Source organism: Somniosus microcephalus, chromosome 11 (assembly GCF_052327205.1).
Source record: "Somniosus microcephalus isolate GS21.2 chromosome 11, FLI_Smic_1.0, whole genome shotgun sequence".
NCBI lineage: Eukaryota > Metazoa > Chordata > Chondrichthyes > Squaliformes > Somniosidae > Somniosus > Somniosus microcephalus.
In genome coordinates this window covers 146,974,168-147,000,110 of record NC_140997.1, presented here as the reverse complement: position 1 = coordinate 147,000,110, position 25,943 = coordinate 146,974,168, and the positions used below count along the sequence as shown (strand labels likewise).

General features: G+C 44.5%; 1 protein-coding gene across 4 annotated transcripts in view; it reads left to right on the top strand.

Annotated features, from left to right (window-relative positions):
• zmynd10 (zinc finger, MYND-type containing 10) overlaps positions 1–25,943 on the top strand; it is a 75,957-nt gene that overhangs the window by 30,064 nt on the left and 19,950 nt on the right. For 3 of the 4 annotated variants that reach the window (XM_086001355.1, XM_086001354.1, XM_086001351.1), the window contains 4 exons: positions 2,790–2,962; positions 17,935–18,060; positions 20,293–20,414; positions 24,124–24,249. In XM_086001355.1, the coding sequence (XP_085857481.1) occupies positions 2,790–2,962; positions 17,935–18,060; positions 20,293–20,414; positions 24,124–24,249 (547 nt within the window). The remainder of the gene's footprint in view (positions 1–2,789; positions 2,963–17,934; positions 18,061–20,292; positions 20,415–24,123; positions 24,250–25,943) is intronic. The other variant, XM_086001352.1, reaches the window with a different exon arrangement.

Below are 25,943 nucleotides of genomic sequence, written 5' to 3'. Positions count from 1 at the left end.
CCTTTTTGTTTTTAAGTTCTACCCATATGGCCTCATTAGAGGAACCTGCTAAGATATCACCCCTCCTTACAGCAGTAATTGACTCCTTGATTAATATTGCGACACCCCTCCTCTTTTACACCCCCTCTGTCTCGCCTGAAGATTCTATATTGAGCTGCCAGTCCTGCCCCTCCCTCAACCATGTCTCTGTGATAGCAACAATATCATAGTCCCATGTGTTCATCAACACCTTCAATTCATCTGCCTTACTCGCAAGATTCTTGCATTAAAATAAATGCCATCCAGCCTTGCCATACTCCCTTGTGCCGTTACATCTTTGCTCTGCCTTCCAGGCTGACTTGTTTTTTCCTCTATATTTGGCTGTGCATCACCCCTACTATAGCTCCACTCCGTATCCCATCCCCCTGCCAAGTTAGTTTAAAACCCCCCCCCCCCCCCAACAGTACTAGCAAACCTCCCCGCAAGGATGTTGGTCTTTTCCAGTTCAGGTGCAACCCGTCCAACTTGTACAGGTCCCACCTTCCCCAGAAACAGACCCAGTGATCCAGGAAACTAAAGCCCTCGCTCCTGCATCAACCCTTCAGCCACGCATTCATTTGCCCTATCCTCCTATTCCTATACTCACTAGCACGTGGCACTGGGAGTAATCAAGTAGATTAAGCCAAGCAAGTAGACCCAAGGTACTGAATTCATTCAAGTTTAATTTATTTTTAGAGATAAGTGGCTAATTTCAAATTTACTTTATAAAGTTACAAATTTGCAATAAATAGTGAAGTTATAATGAGATGCCCAACCTTTCATCAATACCGATGGGCAATAAGGTGCTGGGCATCAGAACCCCTTAGTGACTCTGGTCATCTTTGGGCAAAATGTCACTATAATCAGAAAACAGATGATGGCGTGTCAATGGGACGGATATTCCAATCCCTACGGGTGGGTACGCGCTGTGTACTCACCCGTAGGGACATCGGAAATGCCGGTTTCAGGCATGCGCTGGAAATCGGCATTTCCGATCTGTCTCTTGACAGATCCTCCAGCTGCCCGGGAGAAGGGCCTCTGCGGGCGGAGAGTTCTGCTTTTTGGAGACCCTCCGCCCGCAGAAAACACTTACAATTCTTGCGCCTGGTCAAGTGTATGAAGGGAGATTCCCTTCTCTGATTGGCTCCCCATGGCCCACGTGATCCCAGGGACGCTACGAACTACCTGCGCCTCTGGGATACGTGGGCCCTGCGCACCGGCAGTTTGGAGAGGCCCAGCAACGGAACTCTGCACCTCCCGGGAGCCCTCGGGTAAGGGCGCAGATTTTTCCAGATCGCAGCCCTCCGCCCTCGGGAGGCCTGTGATCGGAATCTCTGGGCCAATGAAAAAGCAGCAAATTCAGTAACCATGAGAAGTTGATGCAAGGAGATTTCTTAATGTGGTTTTTGACATTTTTTCATTCCATTCTCCTCTGTTTCTTGCTGAGGCACAGCTCCATGGGGGAGGAGGGATCACAGCTCAGCGCAAACAACTCTTTGCCTCAAGTGCCCCACGCACACATCATTTCCAGTAGGTGTCACTGTAGAGCAATCGGGAACAGGAACTCCATTGCAGCATTCAGTTGGTTCTTAAATTATCCCAGGGTTTTTGCCTCCACTGTTCCATCATGAAGTTCATTCTCTGTGTGAAGAAAAGCTTCCCATTTACAAGTTTAAACAGATATATATATTAATGAGGTAGATGAAGGAATAGAGAATTTGCAGATGACACTAAGTTAGGCACAGTAAATTGTGTAGATTGGAGCAGGAAGTTACAAAGGGACATGCAGATTTAGTGAGTGGGCTAAACTGGCAGATGGAGTTCAGTGTGGGGAAATGTGAGGTCATCCATTTTGGATCAGAAAGACAAATCGGAATATTTTCTTAATGGTGAGAGTCTAGGAGCTGTGGCGGAGTAAAAGGATTTCGGTGTATATCACTAAAAGCTAGTGCACATGTAGAAAAAGTAATCAAAAAGGCTGATGGAATGTTGGTCTTTATCTCAAGGGGATTGGAAATCAAAAGTGTGGAAGTGATCCTTTAGTTGAACAGAGCCCTTAAAGGTTAAATTTGGCTTGTATTCCCTTGAATTTAAAAGGTTCAGGGTTGATCTCCTTCTGAAACCATGTTGACTGCTCTTAATTATGCTAATGTTGTACAGATAATTGATTCCATTATTTTAACGCAGCACAAATATCCTTGTTGCTTTTACCTGTTGAACCATCAGGACAAGTATTATTAATGTTGATTCAATGAGTGAGTCACAGACTAAACCACAAAATCATGTACTTCACAAAAATAGCTGTGGTCCTGTGGCTGAACTGGAATGAATGCTTTTAAAGTGGTAGTTGGGTCAGTGAAACATTAACAGTGTTATGCCTGGAGATAAGGGTTTCTATTTATTTATTTGACCCAAACTGGTTCCTTGAGAGCTAAGCAGAAAGTCAGTGCTTGGGTTTTATCTATAAGCAAAGATATGCCATTATAAGGAGATGGTTCTTTATTCCACTGACCTGGTAATTAAGCTTTGATAAATCTGAGTTCATGATCTGTGACAGCAGCTTGTTTTTTTTTATCAGCCTTGCAATTCTTTTAGTTCATCCCCAGGATAAAATGAGTTAAGCAATGTTGTGATCAATGCATTTCTCTGGTAGTATTTACTCATGGTTATTCGCAGAATGTTGGATTATAATACTGACAGACTTGCAAATGCTGGGTGAGGTCTTTACTGTGTCAGCTCACTGTTCTTTGGGTCTGGTTGCATCCCAATAGGTGAATTGCAAAAGTACGCTGATGGCAAATGGTACACAGTGCCCCCTGAGGACAGGCTGAGAATAACCAAGCTGGACGGGCAGGTGTGGATTGCACTGTTCAACCTGGTGCTGAGGCCCGAGTGTCAGCGGAGGTATGACTTCAACAACTTCAACAAGAGCCAGTTGCTCAAGGTACAGCTTTTCAAACTGAGGTTTCTGTTTGCCAATTTCAGTTAATGAATAGACTGCCTTTTCCTGGTTAAAGAATTGGACTTATCAGCTGACACATCAAGTTGTACTGAGCTGATTTGGCATGGTTTTTTTTCTCTAAACTCGTATCTGGCCCTGCTCCCACACTTTTTTTTTCTCGTGCGGCTAAGGTGACATTGGTAGAGCCCTGGAGCAGGTCACCTAATGTGGTGCATATGGGCTCAGGATGTTTATCCTGGTGAGTGTCTGAGCTACGTAGGACATGGAGGTTTCTAGTCCAATCCTTGGTCTGTTGCTGAGTTAGCTGCTCTCAGCCAGTACATCAGTAGGAGTCATACAATTGCTTCAGTCTCCCTGGGCTTGGAAGGAGAAAATCTGCAAAGGTTTGTGCTTCAGAGCTGCCCAACAACCCATGCTGGAAGCATCCATGTGTGGACATCAGCTGAAGACCAGTTCAAAGTAAGGTATGAAGCCTGCCTGATGAAATGTCATTGTCGAGACTCACACATGATAAACGGCTACTTGGGCAGGATACCAGAGGAGAACCAGGACAATGAAAATGTACCCTAGCAAAGAGTTCATGTGTTCAGGAGAGGAAGGAGGGAAAATTGGTGCAAGACAATACAAAAAGGTGCATGGAAATGACCATTTCCTTCAGTTTCCCTCCAAGGGGAGCAAATGCCCTGTGCTTACTGTCTCCCTATATCATCACAGCTGAGATTGGGTATTCAGAGAAGTGGTGGCGTGTGGCTCTGTTCTTTTTCCCCCCTTGTACCTACCCCCACCACCTCAGTGATACAATATGTTTGGTGCCTTGCCATACTTTACTGCTGCACTGCCAAGGTTTATTGTTAATACTGTAGACAGCATAATAATAGAATTGAGGCTGAGAATATTTTATATGTATATATAATTTTTTTAATATTAAATTCAGTATGGGGTGCGTGTTTCATTGAAAACTCACAACTACCTCTTGCATAGCGCTGTGATATATATTTTCAATGTTAAAGGTGTTAAGCTGTGTGACGCACAATGGCTGCTGTTTCATAGTGAGAGCATGTCACCCTGTGTGCAATCTGGCCACCACGTTCGCACAATTGCTCAAAATGCTTTCTTGAATAATAATAGAATTCTTTGTTCTTTATCTGCCTTTTTCTCTCTGTAGTAACTGAAATTCCAATGTCCAAAATAAAATTAAATGTCTTCATTAAAGTTTGTACTTGAAGGCCTCAGCTTCCCCCAAAAGCTTGGGCTCGGCTTGATACTTTTGCTCAGAACTGTGACTAAATGGAATTTGGATTGTGCAGTCTGAGCGTGTGCAGTGTACCTAACTTCCCAGATTGAATAGTACTGATGCAATCAGCTGTACTGAGGGAACAGTTTTCTTTAGCTCTAGCGCTTTCTGCCCAGTAGCTTTCCTTCAAATAATTTGGGGGAAAAAAGGAGGGAAATAGTCAAAAGGTTTACTGAGGCAAGATGTATATTAAGTGTTTTGTTTATATAAAAAAAAACAAAAGCCCGTGTGTGAGAGAGAAAAAATAGTGTTCTGATCATACACCTGTTCTAGCTTTTATTTTGTGTTCTATAAATTTTAAAAAGTGTATTAAACTGAGGGGGGAGACAGGATGAGAGGGAGACTGGGTTGGTCAGAGGGAGGGAGAGGGAGAGAGAGAGAGAGTCTTTAATGGTAACCTTTTTAAAGAAAGCCAGTTGAATTTTGAAGCCAACTGATTATCATGCCTGTGTTTTGATGGTGAGAAAATGGTTTACAGCTGTGAGACAGAGATTCTAATTCCTGAGAGAGATAGACAGACAGACAGATAAATATACAAATAGAGAAAAAGGCAGACAAGCAGTTGATTTCCTCATTGTAATTTGACTTCCCTTTTTAACAAAGATTGAATTTTTGAAAGCAAACAACGCCTCTGTGAGGGAAACGGGTAGGGGAGGTGAGGATGGAAGTTGGTTGAGGGTGATGGGGCCTCTCGCCTCTTGGCACCCATATTTAGGGGAGAGACGGAGGGTGAAGGATGAGGTGAATCACTGGTGCAAGGGCATTTGGAGGATGCAGGGGATGAATGGGTAGTGTAAAGGGGAAGCAGTAGGGGGTAGTGATGGGAATGATGGGGTAGAAGGATGGGGAAGGGATAGTGAGAGGGTGAAGGGGTAGGCGACATGATGGGACCAAAGGGGTGGGGGATGCACAAGTGATTGGAGAGAGGATGGGAATGAAGCTGCTGGGGGCCACATCTTCCTCATTACCCCCACCTGTAAAATGCAGCCTCCAGCTGTTGATGGCTCCTTTACCGTTCCACCACACCCCACCGAGAAGCAGAATATGACAGAATTGAAGAAAAAGGAGAGTAAAGGGGAGAAGAAGAGAACAGAAGCAAAAGAGAGAAACAAATACGCAAAGGCATCGGAGATGGGGGAGAGTGACTACATTGCCTGACATTATATAAAATATAAAACTTCTTGTCTCAGTTTCCCCAACACACTTTTATTTCTAACGTCCCTCCCATTATAGAATGGAATATTCTCTGACTTGCTGTGAGATGTGCCGTGGGAAATTTGCTAATATATTTATAGGTTAAAAACTGATACCATCTTAAGACTCCAGACTGACAAATCTCTGGGATCCACTGGTTTCCATCCCAAGGTATTAAAGAAATAGGTACAGGAAATTGCAGAGGCATTTGTCCTAATTTTCAAAAGTTGTCTTGATTCAAGATTTCTGCTATTGGATTGAAAAATTGCAAATGTCACTCCATTATTTATGAAGGGGGGGGGGGGGGGTGTGAGAGAAACCAGGTAACTACAGATCCATCAGTCTATCGTCAGTTGTGGGGAAATTACTGGAATCTGTCATCAGGAACAGAGCAATTAGAGAGTGTAAGCTGATCAGAGAGAGCCTGCATACATTTGTGATGGGTAGGTCATGTCTGACTAATGTAATTGAAACTTTTGAGGTGGTTAAGGGAGTGTCTATGGATATTATCTATATGGACTACCAGAAGGAATTTGGCGAGGTTTCACACAAGAGATTAGTAACAAATATGAAATTGCCCAGAGTTGGAGGCAACATTGCGACACAGGTTGTAAACTGGTTGGGAAGTAGAAGACAGAGAGTATGGATAAAGGGAACGTACTATGATTGGCAGGGTGTGAAAAGTGGTATTCCCCAGGGTCTCAGCTTTTCACCATATATATCAATGACTTGAATGAGGGAACAGCGAGTTATATATCCAAGTTTGCAGATCGCACTATGTTAGGAAGCACAGTAAGTTGTGAAGATGGGAGCAGGAAGTTACAAAGGGACATAGACAGATTAAGTCAGTGAGCAAAACCGTGGCAAATGGAGTTCAATGTGGGTAAGTGTGAGGCCATCCTTTTTGGATCCAAGAAAAACAAACCGGAATATTTTTTTAATGGTGAGAAACTAGGAACTGTGGAGGAGCAAAGGGATTTGGGTGTCCAGGTATACAAATCACTAAAAGCTAGTGCATAGATACAAAAAGTAATCAAAAAGGCTAAAGGAATGGTGGCCTTTATCACAAGGGGGCTGGAATACAAACAGGGGGAAGTTATGCTTTAGTTGTACAGAGCCTTGGTCACATCCTGTTTAGAGCACTGTGTTCACCTCTGGGCACTATACCTCAAGAAGCCTTGGAGGGGGTGCAGCACAAATTCACCAGAATGATACTGGGGTTTAATGGGCTACATTGTGAGGACAAGTTGCATACATTTGGCTATTATTCCCTTGTTCAGAAGATTGAAGGGTGATCTAATCGAAGTGTGTTTTAAAATGGCAAAAGGATTCAACAAAGTAGATACAGAAAAACTATTTCCTCTGGTGGGGCAATCTAGAACAAGGGGGCACAATCTTAAAGTTAGAGCTAGGCCATTCAGGAGGGTAATCTGGAAAGGATAGTGGAAATCTGGAACATTCTCCCCCCAATGCTAATGGATGCTGGGTCAATTGAAATTTTCTTGACTGAGACTGAGAGTTTTGTTAGCTAAGGACATCAAGGAATATATATCGAGGGCAGGTAAATGGAATTAAGGTATATATCAGCCAGGATCTAATTGAATGACGGAACAGGCTTAAGGGGCTAAATGGGCTACCCCTGTTCTTATGTTTAAATGGCAGGCTTGGCAAACTTGGGAAGCTAAATATCTACTTTGCATTTAAACCCTCTGCCCCAAAGTTTGAAGATTACATAGGATATAGAGCACAGAAACAGGCCATTCGGCCCAACCAGTCTATGCTAGTGTTTATGCTCCACTTGAGCCTCCTCCCATCCTTCCTCATCTAACTCTGTCAGCATAACCCTCTATTCCTTTCTCCCTCATATGCTTATCTAACTGCCCCTTAAATGCATCTATACTATTCGCATCAACCAGTCCCTGTGGTAGCGAGTTCCACATTCTCACCACTCTCTGGGTAAAGACGTTTCTTCTGAATTCCCTATTTGATTTTTTGGTTACTTTTTTTATTCCTTCATGGGATCTGGGCGTCGCTGGCAAGGCCAGCATTTATTGCCAATCCCTAGTTGCCTTTGAGAAGGTGGTGGTGAGCTGCCTTTTGAACCACTGCAGTCCTTGTGGTGAAGGTACTCCCACAGTGCTGTTAGGGAGGGAGTTCCAGGATTTTAACCCAGCAATGATTAGAAGGAACGGCAATATACTTCCAAGTCAGGATGGTGTGTGACTTGGAGGGAAACTTGGAAATGGTGGTGTTCCCATGCGCCTGCTGCCCTTGTCCTTCTAGGTGGTAGAGGTCGCGGGTTTGGGAGTTGCTGCAGTGCATTTTGTAGATGGTACACACTGCAGCCATGGTATGCCGGTGATGGAGGGAGTGAATGTTTAAGGTGGTGGATGGGGTGCCAAACAAGCGGGCTGCTTTGTCTTGGATGCTGTCGAGCTTCTTGAATGTTGTTGGAGCTGCACTCATCCAGGCAAGTGGAGAATATTCCATCACACTCCTGACTTGTGCCTTGCAGATGATGGAAAGGCTTTGGGGAGGCAGAAGGTGAGAATACCTAGCCTCTGACCTGCTCTTGTTGCCACAGTATTTGAGCTGGATTTTCTCAATGGAGACGTGCTGGAGGCGGGACTTCTGGTTTCTGGGTTTCAGTCCGGCCCCCAGTGACGTCTGACCAACCTATGCTATTTTCCCTTGATTGGCCTTGTTAAGCCTGCCTATCGACCAATTAAGGGAAAGTCGGTGACAATGACGTCAGCGTATGATGCTTCATCTGTCTCAAATTTCTGTTCTAAGGTGAGCCCTTGCACACAGGCTCACTAAGACCTCTCCCCTCAGCAGATGGCTGCTGCATATGAGAATGCAGCAGCCATTCTGTCATCTCTGCCGTTGAGATGAGGCACCTCTGGATCCTCAAAGGTTGAAGCCTGCAAAAAGAAGCAATGGTAAGGAAACTTTTTCCAACACTCATACTAATCTGTCCACACTTGCACCCATCACTCACCTCTACAACTGACATTTCGACCCCTCCCCCCTGCAGACTCACTGCTCGCCTCGCTGACCCTGGCGAGGTTCGCAGCCATCGGGAAGCCTGCAATTGCAGGCGTAAAATGGGGAAAAGCCTCAAAACTGTCTGTTTACAGGCAGTTAATTGGCTCTAATCCCTTTCCCGCTTCGAGGAAATGGGTCCCTGTGTGACTCGGGGACGCGCCTCACGGGAAGATGGCACGGAGGTGGGTTGGGAGCGGGGTCGGTACCCGCACCCAGTTTCTGCCATTTTCCTGGCAGTCCCGCCTCCCCAGGGCTGGGAAAAATCTCCCCTATGTGGCTGGTCCAGTTAAGTTCCTGGTCAATGGTGATCCCCAGGATATTGATGATGGTGGATTCGGCGATGGTAATGCCGTTGAATATCAAGGGGCGGTGGTTAGACGCTCGCTTGTTGGAGATGGTCATTGCCTGGCACTTGTGTGGCGCGAATGTTACCTGCCACTTTTCGGCCCCAGCCTGAACGTCGTCCAGGTCTTGCTGCATGCGGGCATAGACTGCTTCATTATCTGAGGAGTTGCGAATGGCACTGAACACTGTGCAGTCATCTGCGAACATCCCCACTTCTGAGCTTATGATGGAGGGAAGGTCATTGATGAAGCAGCTGGAGATGGTTGGGCCACAACATTGCCCTGAGGAACTCCTGCAGCGATGTCCGGGGGCTGTGATGATTGACCTCCAATCAGCACAACCATCTTCCTTTGTACTAGGTATGACTTCAGCTAGTGGAGCGTTTTCCCGCCAATTCCAATTGACTTCAGTTTTACTAGGGCTCCTTCATGCCACACTCTGTTAAATGCTGCCTTGATGTCAAGGGCAGTCACTCTCACCTCACCTCTGGAATTCAGCTTTTTTGTCCATTTTTGGACCAAGGCTATAATGAGGTCTGGAGCCGAGTGGTCCTGGTGAAACCCAAGCTGGGCATCAGTGAGCAGGTTATTGGTGAGTAAGTGCTGCTTGATAGCACTGTTGAACACACCTTCCATCACTTTGCTGATGATTGAGAGTAGACTGATGGGGTGGTAATTGGCCAGATTGGATTTGTCCTGCTTTTTGTGGACAGGACATACCGGGGCAGTTTTCCACATTGACTAGGCCTCTAGTTTTGCACTTCCCCACATGTAGAAACACTCTCTGTATCTACTCTATCAAAACCTTTCATGATTTTAAAGACCTCTATTAGGTCACCCCTCAGCCTTTTTTCAAGAGAAAAGAGACCCAGCCTATTCATCCTTTCCTGATAGGTGTACCCTCGCATTTCTGGTACCATCCTTGTAAATCTTCTCTGCACCCTCTCTGGTGCCTCTATATCCTTTTTATAATATGGTGACCGGGAGGATTCAGGAAAGAGTAAATTTAAAAGCAGCGAGAGAAATGTCAAGGCTCTAGGGCAGAGTAGAGTTTTGGGTAAAAATAAACAGAGTGGGCAGGAAGGGACAGAGAGAGAGTAACAAAGGTAATAAGGCATCAGTGACTAAGCTGACATCAGGGAAAAAGAGAAATAAGTCAAATCTAAAGGCACTATATCTGAATGCGTGAAGCATTCACAACAAAATAGATGAATTAATAGCGCCAGATAGAAATTAACAGGTTTGATCTAATATCCATAACGGAAATGTGGTTGCAAAGTGGCCAAGGTTGGGAACTAAATATTCCATGATACATAACTTTTAGAAGGGGTAGGCAAAATGGAAAAGGAGGAGGGGTAGCCCTGATAATAAAGGATGGGATAAAGACAGTGGAGGGAAAGGATCTTGGCTCTGAAAATTAAGAAGTAGGATCAGTTTGGGTGAAGCTAAGAAACAGCAAGGGGCAGAAAGCATTGGTGGGAGTTGTTTATGTAGGGCAGAGTATAAATCAAGATATTAGAGGCGCATGTAACAAGGGTAATACAGTAATCATGGGGGACTTTAATCTACATATAGACTGGGCAAACCAAATTTGCAGTAATCGTGTGGAGGACGAATTCATTGAATGTATGCAAGATAGTTTTCTAGATCAATATGTTCAGGAACCAACTAGGGAACAGGCTATTTTAGATCTAGTATTGTGCAACGAGAAAGGGTTATCTACCGAGGCTATTTTTAACAAGGAAAAATAAAAAAATCAAGAAATGTGCAGTATTCAGTAATTGGGTACTCGCCTACAGAATGTTGTGTTAAATGGATGGTGGAAGATGTGTGGCACTACCACCGTGCTAAATGGGACAGATTTCGAACAGATCTGGCAACTCAAAACTGGGCATCCATGAGGCGCTGTAGCCATCAGCAGCAGCAGAATTGTATTCAACCACAATCTGTAACCTCATGGCCCGGCATATCCCTCACTCTACCATTACCATCAAGCCGGGAGATCAACCCTGGTTTAACGAAGAGTGCAGGAGAGCATGCCGGGAACAGCACCAGGCATACCGAAAAATGAGGTGTCAACCTGGTGAGGCTACAACACAGGACTACTTGCATGCCAAACAAGGAAAGCAACATGCGATAGACAGAGCTAAGCGATCTCACAACCATCGGATCAAATCAAAGCTCTGCAGTCCTGCCACGTCCAGTCATGAGTGGTGGTGGACAATTAAACAGTTAACAGGAGGAGGAGGCTCCAAAAATATCCCCATCCTCAATGATGGTGGAGCCCAGCACGTGAGTGCAAAAGACAAGGCTGAAGCATTTGCAACTATCTTCAGCCAGAAGTGCCGAGTGGATGATCCATCTCGGCCTCCTCCTGAGGTCCCCAGCATCACAGATGCCAGTCTTCAGCCCATTCAATTCACGCCACGTGATGTCAAGAAACGGCTGAAGACACTGGATACTGCAAAGGCTATGGGCCCTGATAACATTTTGGCAATAGTACTGAAGACTTGTGCTCCAGAACTAGCTGCGCCCCTAGCCAAGCTGTTCCAGTACAGCTACAACACTGGCATCTACCCGGCAATGTGGAAAATTGCCCAAGTATGTCCTGTCTACAAAAAGCAGGACAAATCCGACCCGGCCAATTACCGTCCCATCAGTCTACTCTCAATCATCAGCAAAGTGATGGAAGGTGTCGTCAACAGTGCTATCAAGCGGCACTTACTCAGCAATAACCTTCTAACTGACGCCCAGTTTGGGTTCCGCCAGGGCCACTCAGCTCCTGACCTCATTACAGCCTTGGTCCAAACATGGACAAAAGAGCTGAACTCGAGGTGAGGTGAGAGTGACTGCCCTTGACATCAAGGCAGCATTTGATCGAGTGTGGCATCAAGGAGCCCTAGCAAAACTGAAGTCAATGGGAATCAAGGGAAAACTCTCCATTGGTTGGAATCATACCTAGCACAAAGGAAGTTGGCTGTGGTTGTTGGAGGTCATTCATCTCAATCACATGACAGCACTGCAGGAGTTCCTCAGGGCAGTGTCCTAGGCCCAACCATCTTCAGCTGTTTCATCAATGACCTTCCCTCCATCATAAGGTCAGAAGTGGGGATGTTCGCTGATGATTGCACACTGTTCAGCACCATTCGAGACTCTTCAGATACTGACGCAGTCCATGTCCATATGCAGCAAGACCTGGACAACATTCAGACTTGGGCTGACAAGTGGCAAGTAACATTCGCACCACACAAGTGCCAGGCAATGACCATCTCCAACAAGCGAGACTCTAACCATCTCCCCATGACATTCAATGGCATTACCATCGCTGAATCCCCCACTATCCACATCCTGGGGGTTACCATTGATCAGAAACTGAACTGGACCAGCCATATAAATACTGTGGCTACAAGAGCAGGCCAGAGACTGGGAATTCTGCGGTGAGTGTCTCACCTCCTGACTCCCCAAAGCCTTTCCACCATCTACAAGGCACAAGTCAGGAGTGTGATGGAATGCTCTCCACGATTTACCAAAAACGTTTTATAAGTACTTTCACTTTCATCTTTCAAGGTATTAAAAGGTAGAAATGTTGCCCGGCAGCAGATTGAGAGAGGGACACAGACAGGGCCCAAAAGCCTGGGACTCGATTTAAACCGCCCGGCCCAAAACAGCCCTGGCAAAGCCGGGCTCCCCCAGCTAGTTCAGGATAAAGCAGCCCGCTTGATTGGCACTCCATCCACCACCTTCAACATTCATTTCCTCCACCACCGGCGCACTGTGGCTGCAGTGTGTACCATCTACAAGATGCACTGCAGCAACTCGCCAAAGCTCCTTCAACAGCACCTTCCAAACCCGCGACCTCTACCACTTAGAAGGACAAGGGTAGCAGACGCATGGGAACATCACCACCTACAAGTTCCCCTCCAAGCCACACACCATCCTGACTTGGACCTGTATCGCCATTCCTTCTCTGTCGCTGGGCCAAAATCCTGGAACTCCCTCCCTAACAGCATTGTGGGTATACCTACACCATATGGACTGCAGCAGTTCAAGAAGGTGGCGCACCACCATCTTCTCAAAGGCAATTAGGGATGGGCACTAAATGCAGGCCTAGCCAGCCAGCGACGCCCACATCCCATCAATGAATTTTAAAAAAAGGATTGGTTAACGGACAGAAAACAGAGAGTAGGAATAAACGGGCCATTTTCGGGTTGGCAGGCTGCAACTGGTGGGGTACCGCAAGGATCAGTGCTTGGGCCTCAGCAATTCACAATCTACATCAATGATTTGGATGAGGGGACCAAATGTAATATATCCAAGTTTGCTGCTGATACAAAGCAGGGTGGGAATGTAAGTTGTGAGGAGGATGCAAGGAGGCTTCAAGGGGATATAGACAAGCTAAGTGAGTGGGAAAGAACATGGCAAATGGAATATAATGTGGAGAAATGTGAAGTTATCCACTTTGGTAGGAAAAACGGAAAAGCAGAGTATTTTTTAAATGGTGAGAGATTGGGAAACGTTGGTGTTCAGAGGGACCTGGGTGTCCTTGTACACTAATCACTGAAAGTTAACATGCAGATACAGCAAGCAATTGGGAAAGCAAATGGTATGTTGGCCTTTATTACAAGAGGATTTGAGTATAAGAGTAAAGGGCCTTGGTGAGACTACATCTGGAGTATCGTGAACAGTTTTGGTCTCCTTACTTAAGGAAGGATATACTTGCCGTAGAGGGAGTGCAATGAAAGGGTCACCAGACAGGTTTTTGGAATGGGGGGATTCTTCTATGAGGACAGATTGAGTAGACTAGGCCTATAGAGTTTAGAAGAATGAGAGGTGATCTCATTGAAACATACAAAATTCTTACAGGGCTTGACAGAGTAGATGCAGGGAGGATGTTTCCCCTGACTGGGGCGCCTAGAACCAGGGGTCACTGTCTCAGAATAAGGGGTCGGCCATTTAGGACTGATGAGAAATTTCTTCACTCAGAGGGTGGGGAATCTTTGGAATTCTCTACCCCAGAGGGCTGTGGAGGCTCAGTCGTTGAGTATATTCAAGACAGAGATCGATAGATTTTTGAATATTATGGGAATCAAGGGATATGGGGATAGTTCAGGAAAGTGGAGATGAGGTAGAAGATCAGCCATGATCTTATTGAATGGCGGAGCAGGCTCAAATGGCCTACTCCTGCTCCTATTTCTTATGTTCTTATGAATTGCACACAGTACCCCAAGTGTGGTCTAACCAAGGTTTGATACAAGTTTAGCATAACTTCACTACTTTTCAATTCTATCACTCTAGAAATAAACCCTAGTGCTTGGTTTGCTTTTTTTTATAGCCTTGTTAAACTGTGTCGATACTTTTGTGTATTTGTACTCCTAGATCCTGTTGTTCCTCTACCCCATTTAGATTCTTATTTTCCAAGTAATATTTGACCTCCCTATTTTTCTTACCAAAATGTAATATCTCATATATATATATGTGTTGAATTTCATTTGCCAATTATATACCCATTCTGCAAGTTTATTAATGTCTTGTAATTTGTTGCAGTCCTCCTCAGTATTGGCTTTCCCCCACAATTTGGTGTCGTCCGCAAATTTTGAAATTGTGTTTTTGATTCCAAGGTCGAAATCGTTAATCTAAATTGTGAAAAACAGTGGTCCCACACTGATCCTTGTGGAACACCACTTCCCGCCTTCTGCCACTCTGAATAGCTACCCTTTACCCATACTCTGCTTTCTGTCTTGAAGCCAACTAGCTATCCATTCTGCTACTTGTCCTCTGACTCCGCTTTCCCTGACCTTATTCATTAGTCTATTATGTGGTACCTTATTGAAGGCCTTTTGAAAATCTAGATACATTACATTTACTGCATTACCCTTGTCTACTTTCTCAGTTACCTCTTCAAAAAATTCAATTAGGTTGGTCAAGCAAGACTTTACCTTTTGAAATCCATGCTGACTATTTATTATGTTTTTCCTTTCTAGATGTTCTTCTATTTTCTCCTTTAGTAGGGATTCCATTATTTTTCCTACTACCGATGTTTAGCTGACTTGCCTATAGTTCCCTGGGCATGTTGTATCTCCTTTCTTAAATACGGGTATTACGTTAGCTGTCCGCCAGCCCTCTGGAACTACGCCTTTTTCTAACGAATTACTAAATGTGTGTAGTAATGCCTCTGCTATTTCTTCCCTAGATTCTTTTAAAATGTGCGGATGTAATCCGTCCGGGCCAGGGGTTTTATCCCCTTTGAGATTCATTAGTTTATTTAGTATATCTCCTCGTTTTATTTTAAATGCAGTTAACTCATTACTAATCTCATCATCCGATGTCATCTTCACCTGTTCTATCTCCCTGGTAAATACTGCAGCAAAGTAATTATTTAATATCGCTGCCATCTCTCTTGGTGCCTGTGGTATTATCCTCTCCATCCCTTAGTGGCCCTATTCCTATCCTGACTTTTATTTATGTGCCTTTAAAATATTTTACTATTTCGTTTTATGTTCTTTGATAATTTAATTTCATAGTTCAGTTCCTCTTTGCCTTCCTAATTGTGTTTTTGACTTCTCTCCTAATCCCTTCATATTCTCCCTTATCACATTCGCTCGCCAAATGCAATAGTTGCAGTGACCTCTAACTGGCAGCAGATGGAGGTGTTTTCGCATATTATTGGCTGTAGTCTTGTACGTATCTTGATTGCATTGCCTGCAAAGCAAATTTAACCTTCGTCTGCTTCGTAGAATCTGCTTTCTGATTTGCTTCTGCTGCAGTGACCGTGGCAGTTTAATTATTTTCATCAAGAAAAATGATATTGATTGCATTTTGCTGCAGTTGTATGCACTTCCTTTTTAAAATGTAAATGCAATTTTCATCATATGCAATTTGTCAGCTTTCTGATGAACAGACTGAATATCCTTCCTTGCAATGCACCCTGCAAAGGAGTGTGGCTTAACTGTGCTTCCACACCAACCTCCTTCAGCCACAAGGACAGTAGGACCTGGGTAGAAACCATCTTCATGGCCATCATCAGTGCTTCTCTCTACAAGCAGACAGCCAGGAGATGTTTTTTTTCTTGTTTCTCTTACTACTCGCATGCTAGCCCGTCTGCTAGAGTTGGAGCACTCAGCCATCACAAGTTATACCTCCTAGCAACCTGCCCAAGAGGTAGTGGAGCTGTCAGCTAGGATGGTTTAAAGCCAGAATCAAAACCTAGGTCTCCAGTACTTAATTTCTGTGCTGTTGGAGCTACTGTGCGTTGCTCTTGTAATCCAGAACCAGCTACAAGCTTGTGGGTAGTTCTGTTCAGTCACTGAGGTACTGCATAAAGTTTGCCCAGAGTGCTCCCCACACTCCGTACTTGTTTCTCTGTAGGGAGAAGTCCTGTTCTCAGCCATTCTGCAATGGGTAAGCTCCAATTAGATGGAGAATTGCCTGATGCCACACTCCTCATGTACCTTCTGATGGTTGGTCTCAGAGCACTGTTGCTAGAGGCTTGAGAGTAGCTCACCTGCTCCCTCTGGGATGGTATGTAACGTGGAGGTGGGCCAGTTTAAAAAGGGGAGAAAATATATAAAGGGATTTTTAAAATTTCCCTACCAAGCAACACAAGGTACTGCAAGAATCTTAATTTTTCCTAATGAGTTTAGAAATGCCAGTATTATGAGCATATTGCCAGTTACAACACTGGTACAAAGTGATGACAATCCCTTCAAGTTATAGTTGCTGGTACAACAGCTGAACTACTTTTTGTTTAACAACAGCGACTTGCATTTATATAGCGCCTTTAACATAGAAAAACACCCAAAGGCACTTCATAGGTGTAAATAATCATTTCAGAATCTTCAGATACCTGAAACTGCATGTGCCTCAGTATTGACCTGTGAACAATGGGAACCTGTGGGATACAAGTGCTCTCCGGTTTGTTGGGAAGCCCTTTTCTTGTGCAAGAAGCTGTGTCTATCCCACTGTTCTGTTTCCTTCGTGTTGTCACCATGATTTCTGTAAAGCATAGTGGTAGATTTGTGAACCTTTCATTACACATGAACCATGAAAAACATTCCACACTACAACACAGACTTCATCCTTGTAAGCTTGGGGTGGGTTTTAGAGATCATTGAGATATATAACAGGGTGAAGCGCTGGTGGTAACATTGATAGCAATAGGAGCAATGTATGGTCATGAAGTAAGATGTGTCTTGCACAGTGTTACTGTTTATTGGCATGTGTGGTTTTTCCTCTCTCTCTCTCTCTCTCTCTCTCTCTCTCTCTCTCTCTATGCAGTATCAGCTTAACGTAGTGGTAGCAAGCTCATCGGAGTCAAAAAGTTGTGGGTTCAAGTTGTACTCTAGGTCCTGAGCACATACTCTAGGCTGAGACCTTTAAACCAAGGCCTTGTCTCACCCTGTGGGATTACATGAAGAGCAGGGGAGTTCTCCTGGTGTATTGGCCAATATTCCTCAACCAACGCCACCAAAAACAGATAACTGGTAATTTACCCTGTTGCTGTTCGTGGAACCTTGCTGTGTGCAAAATTGTCTGCCACGCTTGCCTGCATAACAACAGTGCTTCATTGGCTGTAAAGCACTTTGGAACATCCTAAGGATGTGAAAGGCACTTTACAAATGCAAAGTTTCCCTCTGCCCCCTCCTTCCTACTGCAGGATCATCCAAACATTTTGCATTCGGCTGCAAAGGTACATACCGTGGAGCCTCTGAGCCCATTAATTTGCATATATCTGGATATGCCGATCTTAACCTTTCTTGGTGTTCTGATTTAGGATTCATCCAGCGATAAGGTAACGGTGCTAAAAACAGCCCTGTCCAAACCCACAAAATTCAGATGGGACAAAGCAGCAAATAACACTGAGTTGCCTGGGCTCCAAGGTCTGAATTGCCAGTGTGCGTAGGTTCCATGCAGCCCAGGATACTTGTAGAGGACTGGTATCAAAATACTATATAGGCCTAGTGACAGCAGAACCATGGATAATATAGAGTCCAATTTCAATAGGTTTTGATGCTCTGATGTCATATACCAGCACTTGTGTACTAAGTAACCCAGCGGCAATATTTTCTGTTTACCAGCTGCAAGGCTTCCTGACTGACGTTCTCATTGACCAACTGCCTAACTTGGTGGAATTACAGCGTTTTCTAGGTCATCTTGCAATGACCGACCCTCCTCCGCCAAAGAAGAATCTCATCTTGGAACAGGTTAGAGGCAAATGCTGCAATTAGAGATTAATCCTGAACCACCACCATCATAAAGCATTGTACTGTGACAGTTTTTGCATACAAGCAATCTCCCAACGACAACTTCAATTCTAGAGCATTAAGTGTAATCAATAATGCCTAAGGATCAGTCTAATCCAATTTTTACCAAATTCTCATCACAAGTTCATGATTTCTTTTCAGGTGGTGGATTGGTTAAAAACTGATTTCCTCCTGAAATTTGAAAAAAATACCCCAAAATTTTCCCTTGCTTTCTTACCAAGAATAGGGTCCAGAGATATGCTTGCATCGCAGCTATAGCATTAACACACACGTTGTGGTCAGCCCATGCCATGCTGATGTCACACATGCAATATATGCCTCTACCCCATATATTTTCTTGAGGAAAAGAAATAGTGGCTATGGAAACAAAACATCTAACATTAGGACAGGTGGAAAATTCAATATTGACAGCTTCAATTCCCACATTCAAGATCATCAAACAAAGCTGCAGTATTATTTATTGTGCTTATTCTGCATAGTAATGTGGACCATTGGTATAGTACTGTAGTTGGGAAATTGGACTTCAAAATTGACTGTTTCTAAGGTTAGCAGAATGCTGTCTTTAAGATCAATGGCATCACCAGCAATGGCTATCCAGTTATGTCTCTGTCCCCCTGGAGGAAAAGGCTTTTGATTATTCTGCTGGAAGAATGTACACCGGATGTTTTCTCCGTAGAACTTTATTTACAGACATTTGCCATTCATTTCTTGCCAAATATTTGGGAGCTTTTCCTGTTCTAACAGAATTATAAAACCTAAAGCTATCTTTTTAAAGAATGCAGAACCTAATATTAGAAGTCCTTGTCACAAAAAATGTTGGATCAGGATCATATCAAGTCTTATAATTCCTATTGCAGACATAGAATAGGCTGTCATTTAGCTGAACTGTGCCCTTTTTATCCTCTTGTCTAATTTCTGAGTTTTAGCAATGTTGCAGATGAAACTGATTTTTACTGAATTTGTCTCCATTTGCCTGGATTGTTTGGGGCCCAATTTTATCCTCCTGATTTTCTTTGTTTTTGACATTAAATATAGAACCTGAAACCCAACAAAACCAGTTTCTATTCTTAAACCAGCAATAGAAACTGATTTTTAACGATCATTATTATTGACTAAAGAACATCGGAAACCACCTTTAGAGTTTCAAGCCTCAAGAATTCAGGCTCGTGGGATATGGACCACTCTGTGTCTCTGGTTGAATTGTTTTCATCCATCTTGCCATTCCTAGGTGATGATCATTGTGATCTTGCACGTAATGGAACAGTGCGATAATGCAGGTGACTTACCCAGCGAGTAGCCTCATTACACACACTAGGGAAGTCCCAGGTTCAATGCCTGGTCTGTACTAAGTTAGCTGATCTTGGCTGGGGTCGTGGTATGGCTACTACAATCAGCCAGGAAGTGGGAATACTAGGCACCGCTCCTGCTCCTGATCATAGCCCCCAGTGGAAGTGCACACACATGAATATTGGGTGAAGACAAGATCGGGCTTGGCTAAGCTGGTCTCTGCAGTTGAACAGCCATCACTGTTTGATCAATGGCACATGGATGAGGTACCAGAGGGAGGCCATGGCCTGTGAAACCATACCTAGCGAGGAGTCATTAGCTTTAGGAGAGTAAGGGAAATTGACGGAAAGAAAAAAAATACTGCTGAACCCGCATACACTTTTTTATTCTAATCAAAGCATATCTTCCTTTCCCCTCCTCCATTCCCCGGGAGTCTGTTAAAACAAAATGAAAACATAATAAGCCACATGGTCCAAGAACTGTAGAGTTTACAGAAAAGAACACTTGTTTTGACCCTTTTTTGGTCAGCCTTTCACTCAAATTAAATTAAAGACTAATGTACTATTTTGGATCAAAACATGGATTTTATTAATAAGAAAATGTCTCTAATGAAGAAATAGCTTGGAAAGATAGAGGCCTTCTTCCCAACTCAAGGAGTTGTGCTGTTCAGAACTCTGGGAGGGCCTGTCTCTGTGATGCATCCATACGTACTATGTAACATTTGATTAGTTTTATTTTGGGTGCTGATTTAATAAAAGGGAGGATGAGTGGAATATACTGTTAATTGTCAATAGGTGCAAAAGGATGTGTGGATAAATCTTTCTGCTGTTAAATGGATATGTCCTCTAAGTTTTATTCGTGTCTCTTTCTCTTTTCTGCTGCTAGGTCCCTGATATCTGGGATAGGATCATTCGCGAAAACTCTTACAAGTGGAAAGCCATTGCCAAGCACCAAGTGAAAACTGTATTTAATCCTTCTGAGCAGGAGCTACGTGAACAGGCCCGCAGGTATAAGTGGTTGCTTGTTTTCTTACTCCTGGACTCTCAGTAAAGAACTGGTTACATACACATTGAATGGGCTGACCTGGTGGTATAGTTATACTGGGGACTATATTGAGAAGACAAAAAAAAAGTTGTAATGAGTATTTATCATGAAAACAAATTAAATATAGACAGATATTTTTAAAATCATAAAGTGGTATGAAAGAGGTGTTTTGGAGGTGTTTGTGCCAAATAATAAATGACAAGTCCTGGGAAAGCTGGTAGTCTCAACCTTCTGCTTTCATCTATCCTCTAGTTGACAAGGCAACACACAAGGGGATATATTGTATTGCTTTTTAACACTAAATATAATCTGCAAACTCCCTGGAGTCAATTTTCAGTGTGCCGTGAGGCGGGCTTTTAGGTGTGCGGGGGGCTAAAATCCCGAATTCGGGGGTCCTGACACCATCTCGCCCAAAACCCGCCTCCATGTAAGTTTCAAAGGAGGCGGGTACCTGCCCTGCACTGGGACCCGCCAACCCGAGGCAGGAAGGGATTAGTGCCAATTAACTGCCTGTTAACAGGTAGTTAACAGGCAGTTTTTAGCCTAATCCCTTTTTGAAGGTTGTGTGGGATTCCCGACGGCTCCAAACCATGCCAGGTTAGCGGAGTCGGGCTGTCTGGTTGAAGGACTTGGAGGGGTCGAGATATCGGTGTTCAGGTGAGTGATGGGTGCATGAGTACAAAGCACGGTGGCATAGTGGTTAGCACTGTTGCCTCACCGCGCCAGAGACCCGGGTTCGAATCCGGCCTCAGGCGACTGTCTGTGTGGAGTTTGCACATTCTCCCCGTGTTTGCGTGGGTTTTCTCCGGGTGCTCCGGTTTCCTCCCACAGTCCAAAGATGTGCGGGTTAGGTTGATTGGCTATGATAAATTGACCCTTAGTGTTAGGGGGATTAAATATGTGGGGTTACAGGGATAGGGTGGGATATGTGTTGGTGCAGGGGTTACGGGGATCGGGTGGGATATGTGTCGGTGCAGGCTCGATGGGCCGAAATGGTCTCTATCTGCACTGTGGGGTTTCTGTGATTCTGTAAGTGTTTGGTGTGTCTAAAGTGTGTAAAGAAGTTTAAATTACCTGTACTTACCTTTACAGCCTTCCTTCCTCTAGGTTTCGGGAGTCCATCATTCAGCCGGCACAGAAAGCAGAACGGCTGCGAACTGTCAAAAGTGACAGCCTGCAGCTTTCAGTGCCGGCGAGATTTCTAACTGAGTCTGCGTAGAAGGACTCAGGTTAGAAGTAAGACTGTCAGTGTTTGACAGCTTCAAACAGCTGTGAAACACTGATATTTCATCTGTCAACTTGTCTTGACAGATGAAATTTCAGTCTGTGACGTCACCTGTTGCCGGGTGGCCCTTAATTGGCCTGCTGAGCCCGCTGGGCGGGTTCAACAAGGTCAATCAAGTGAAAATCGCTTGGATTGGCTGCAGCTCAATGGAGGCAGGACTACAACCTGAAAGTTGTAGTCCTGCCTCCTTCCCGACTTCTGAATGAAAATCCAGCCCCCTATTTCCTTTTAAGTCCATTTGTGCTCAGAGGTGAAGATGTTGGTATTAGATAATGTAATATTCTCCCATTGTAGGCACCCAACGTTGGCAACAAGTTAGGTGCAGAGTAAAGCTCCCTCTACCCTGGCCCCACAATGTGTGTTTGATGCAGTCTCGAGCACTCCCTACTGCAACAGTATGGCATTTCTACTTCCACACTTACCGTTCCTGTGTCGCCTGTGAGAGAGATTGCTGATCATAGAAACATAGAAGATAGGAGCAGGAGTAGGCCATTCGGCCCCTCGAGCCTGCTCCGCCATTTAATGAGATCATGGCTGATCATCCAAATTCAGTACCCTGTCCCTGCTTTCTCCCCATATCCCTTGATCCCTTTAGCCTCAAGAAATACATCCAACTCCTTCTTGAATATATTTAATGAATTGGCCTCAACTGCCCTGTGTGGCAGAGAATTCCACAGGTTCACCACTCTGGGTGAAGAAATTCCTCCTCATCTCAGTCCTAAATGGCTTACCCCTTATCCTTAGACTGTGACCCCTGGTTCTGGACTCCCCCACCATCGGGAACATCCTTCCTGCATCTAGTCTGTCTAGTCCTGTTAGAATTTTATAAGTTTCAATGAGATCCCCTCTCATTCTTCTAAACTCTAGCGAATATAAGCCTAATCGACCCAATCTCTCCTCGTACGTCATTCCTGCCATCCCAGGTATCAGTCTGGTGAATCTTCGCTGCACTCTCTCCATGGCAAGAACATCCTTCCTCAGATAAGGTGACCAAAACTGCACACAATACTCAAGGTGTGGTCTTACCAAGGCCCTGTACAACTGCAGCAAGACATCCTTGCTCCTGTACTCTCATCCTCTCGCTACGAAGGCCAACATACCATTTTCCTTAACCGCCTGCTGCACCTGCATGCTTATCTTCAGCGACTGGTGCACAAGGACACCCAGGTCTCATTGCACTTCCCCTTTTACCAATCTATTGCCGTTCAGATAATCTGTCTTCCAGTTTTTGCCACTGAAGTGGATAACCTCACATTTATCCATATTATACTGCCCAATCACCCAATCTGTCCAAATCGTACTGGAGTTTCTCTGCATCCTCCTCACAGCTTTGTGTTATCTGCAAACTTGGAGATATTACATCTAGTTCCCTTGTCTAGATCATTAATATATATTGTGAATAGCTGGGGTCCTAGCACCGATCCCTGCGGTACCCCACTAGTCACTGCCTGCCACACGGAAAAAGACCCGTTTATTCCAACTCTTTGCTTCCTGTCTGCCAACCAGTTCTCTATCCAAGACAGTACCTTACCCCCAATCCCATGTGCTTTAACTTTGCACGCTAATCTCTTATGCGGGACCTTATCGAAAGCCTTCTGAAAGTCCAAATACACCACATCCACTGGTTCTCCCTTATCTATTTTACCAGTTACACCCTCAAAAAATTCCAGTAGATTAGTCGAGCATGATTTACCTTTTGTAAATCCATGTTGACTTTGTCCGATCCTGTCACTGTTTTCCAAGTGCTCTGCTATTACATCTTTTATAATGGACTCTAGCATTTTCCCCACTACCGATGTCAGGCTTACCGGTCTATAATTCCCCATTTTCTCTCTACCACCCTTTTTAAATCAGTACCACATTAAGTAGCAGCTGGACTGAATCCACCAAGCTCATTTAACATAAGATCCTAATAACCACCAGACCAAGGAGATTTTCATCCCATTAGTTTAGGCTGGATTCACACAAGAAGTGAAATTAAAACGTGATAACTCTTTGCGTTCCTGTGAATTTTATGCTTTACAACCACTGATCAGTGCCAGCTAGGAAAAGACCTTTCTGTAGATTGAAATTCTATCCCGCAGTGACATTGTGAATGGGCAATGCTGTTCATAGCTGGCCAACAGTAAGTAAATGGCACATCCTATTCACAATGTCCCGACACACAACTGTTCTCACTGATCAGTATTAAATCATTATACATAGGGGGCAGAGAGGACTGAGGGAATATAGCTGCAAAGCAGATTGCAATATTGAGCTATATGGCAATTCAGACTCTGTGTTTAAATGAGGGACTGAGAATTGTTAATGTATGGCACGGAATACACATCGAGACACAGTGCATGCCAGCAGCATTCTCTCTTCTGACTGGTCATTCCCTCACACAGATTGGCAGAAACTTACAATCTGGATGTGATGGAGAATCTGATTCCAGAGTGCCCAAAATGTGGATTCTGTGGAGGAGAGGCAGCAAAGCGGTGCTCCCGGTGCCGGGTCGAGTGGTACTGTCGGAGGTAAGAGGGTCAAACCTGACTGGCTCGACAAGAATGGGATTCTTACCCTTGCATAGCCTATCCCTATAAGAAAATCAACAACTAAAATTTTAATTAGAAACATAGAAGATAGGAGCAGGAGTAGGCCATTCGGCCCCTCGAGCCTGCTCCGCCATTCAATGCAATCATGGCTGATCATCCAAATTCAGTACCCAGTCTCTGCTTTCTCCCCATACCCCTTGATCCCTTTAGCCTTAAGAAATACATCCAACTCCTTCTTGAATATATTTAATGAATTTACCTCCACCGCCTTCTGTCGTAGAGTTCCACAGGTTCACCACTCTCTGGGTGAAGAAATTCCTCCTCATTTCTGTCCTAAATGGCCTACCCTTTATCCTTAGACTCTGTCCCCTGGTTCTGGACTCCCTGACCATCGGGAACATCCTTCCTGCATCTAGTCTGTCCAGTCCTGTCAGAATTTTATAAGTTTCAATGAGATCACCTCTCATTCTTCTAAACTCCAGCAAGTACAAGCCCAATCGATCCAATCTCTCCTCATACGTCATTCCTGCCATCCCAGGTATCAGCCTGGTGAATCTTCGCTGAACTCCTTCCATGGCAAGAACATCCTTCCTCCGATAAGGCGACCAAAACTGCACACAATACTCAAGGTGTGGTCTCACCAAGGCCCTGTACAACTGCAGCAAGACATCCTTGTTCCTGTACTCAAACCCTCTCGCTACGAAGGCCAACATACCATTTGCCGCCTTAACCGCCTGCTGCACCTGCATGCTTACCTTCAGCGACTGGTGCACAAGGACACCCAGGTCTCGTTGCACTTTCCCTTCTCCCAATCTATTGCCATTTAGATAATAATCTGCCTTCCTGTTTTTGCCACCAAAGTGGATAACCACATTTATCCACGTTATATTGCATCTGCCATGTTTCTGCCCAATCACCCAACATGTCCAAATCATCCTGGAGTTTCTCGACACGCCCACCCAGCTTTGTGTCGTCTGCAAATTTGAAGATATTACATCTAGTTCCCTTGTCTAGATCATTAATATATATTGTGAATAGCTGGGGTCCAAGGACCGATCCCTGCGGTACCCCACTAGTCACTGCCTGCCACTCGGGGAAAAAAACCCGTTTATTCCAACTCTTTGCTTTCTGTCTGCCAACCAGTTCTCCATCCAAGTCAATACCTTGCCCCCAATCCCATGTGCCTTAACTTTACATGCTAATCTCTTATGCGGGACCTTATCGAAGGCCTTCTGAAAGTCCAGATACACCACATCCACTGGCTCTCCCTTATCTATTTTACCAGTTGCATCCTCAAAAAATTCCAGTAGATTAGTCAAGCACGATTTACCTTTTGTGAATCCATGTTGACTTTGTCCGATCCTGTCACTGTTTTCCAAGTGTTCTGCTATTACATCTTTTACAATGGACTCTAGCATTTTCCCCACTACCGATGTCAGGCTTACCGGTCTGTAATTCCCCGTTTTCTCTCTACCACCTTTTTTGAATAGTGGGGTAACATTAGCTACCCTCCAACCCATGGGTACTGTTCCAGATTCCATCGAATGTTGGAAGATGATCAGCAATACATCTACTATTTCTAGGGCCACTTCCTTAAGTACCCTAGGATGTAGATTAGCAGGCCCTGGGGATTTATCGGCCTTCAATCCCATCAATTTCCCTAACACCATTTC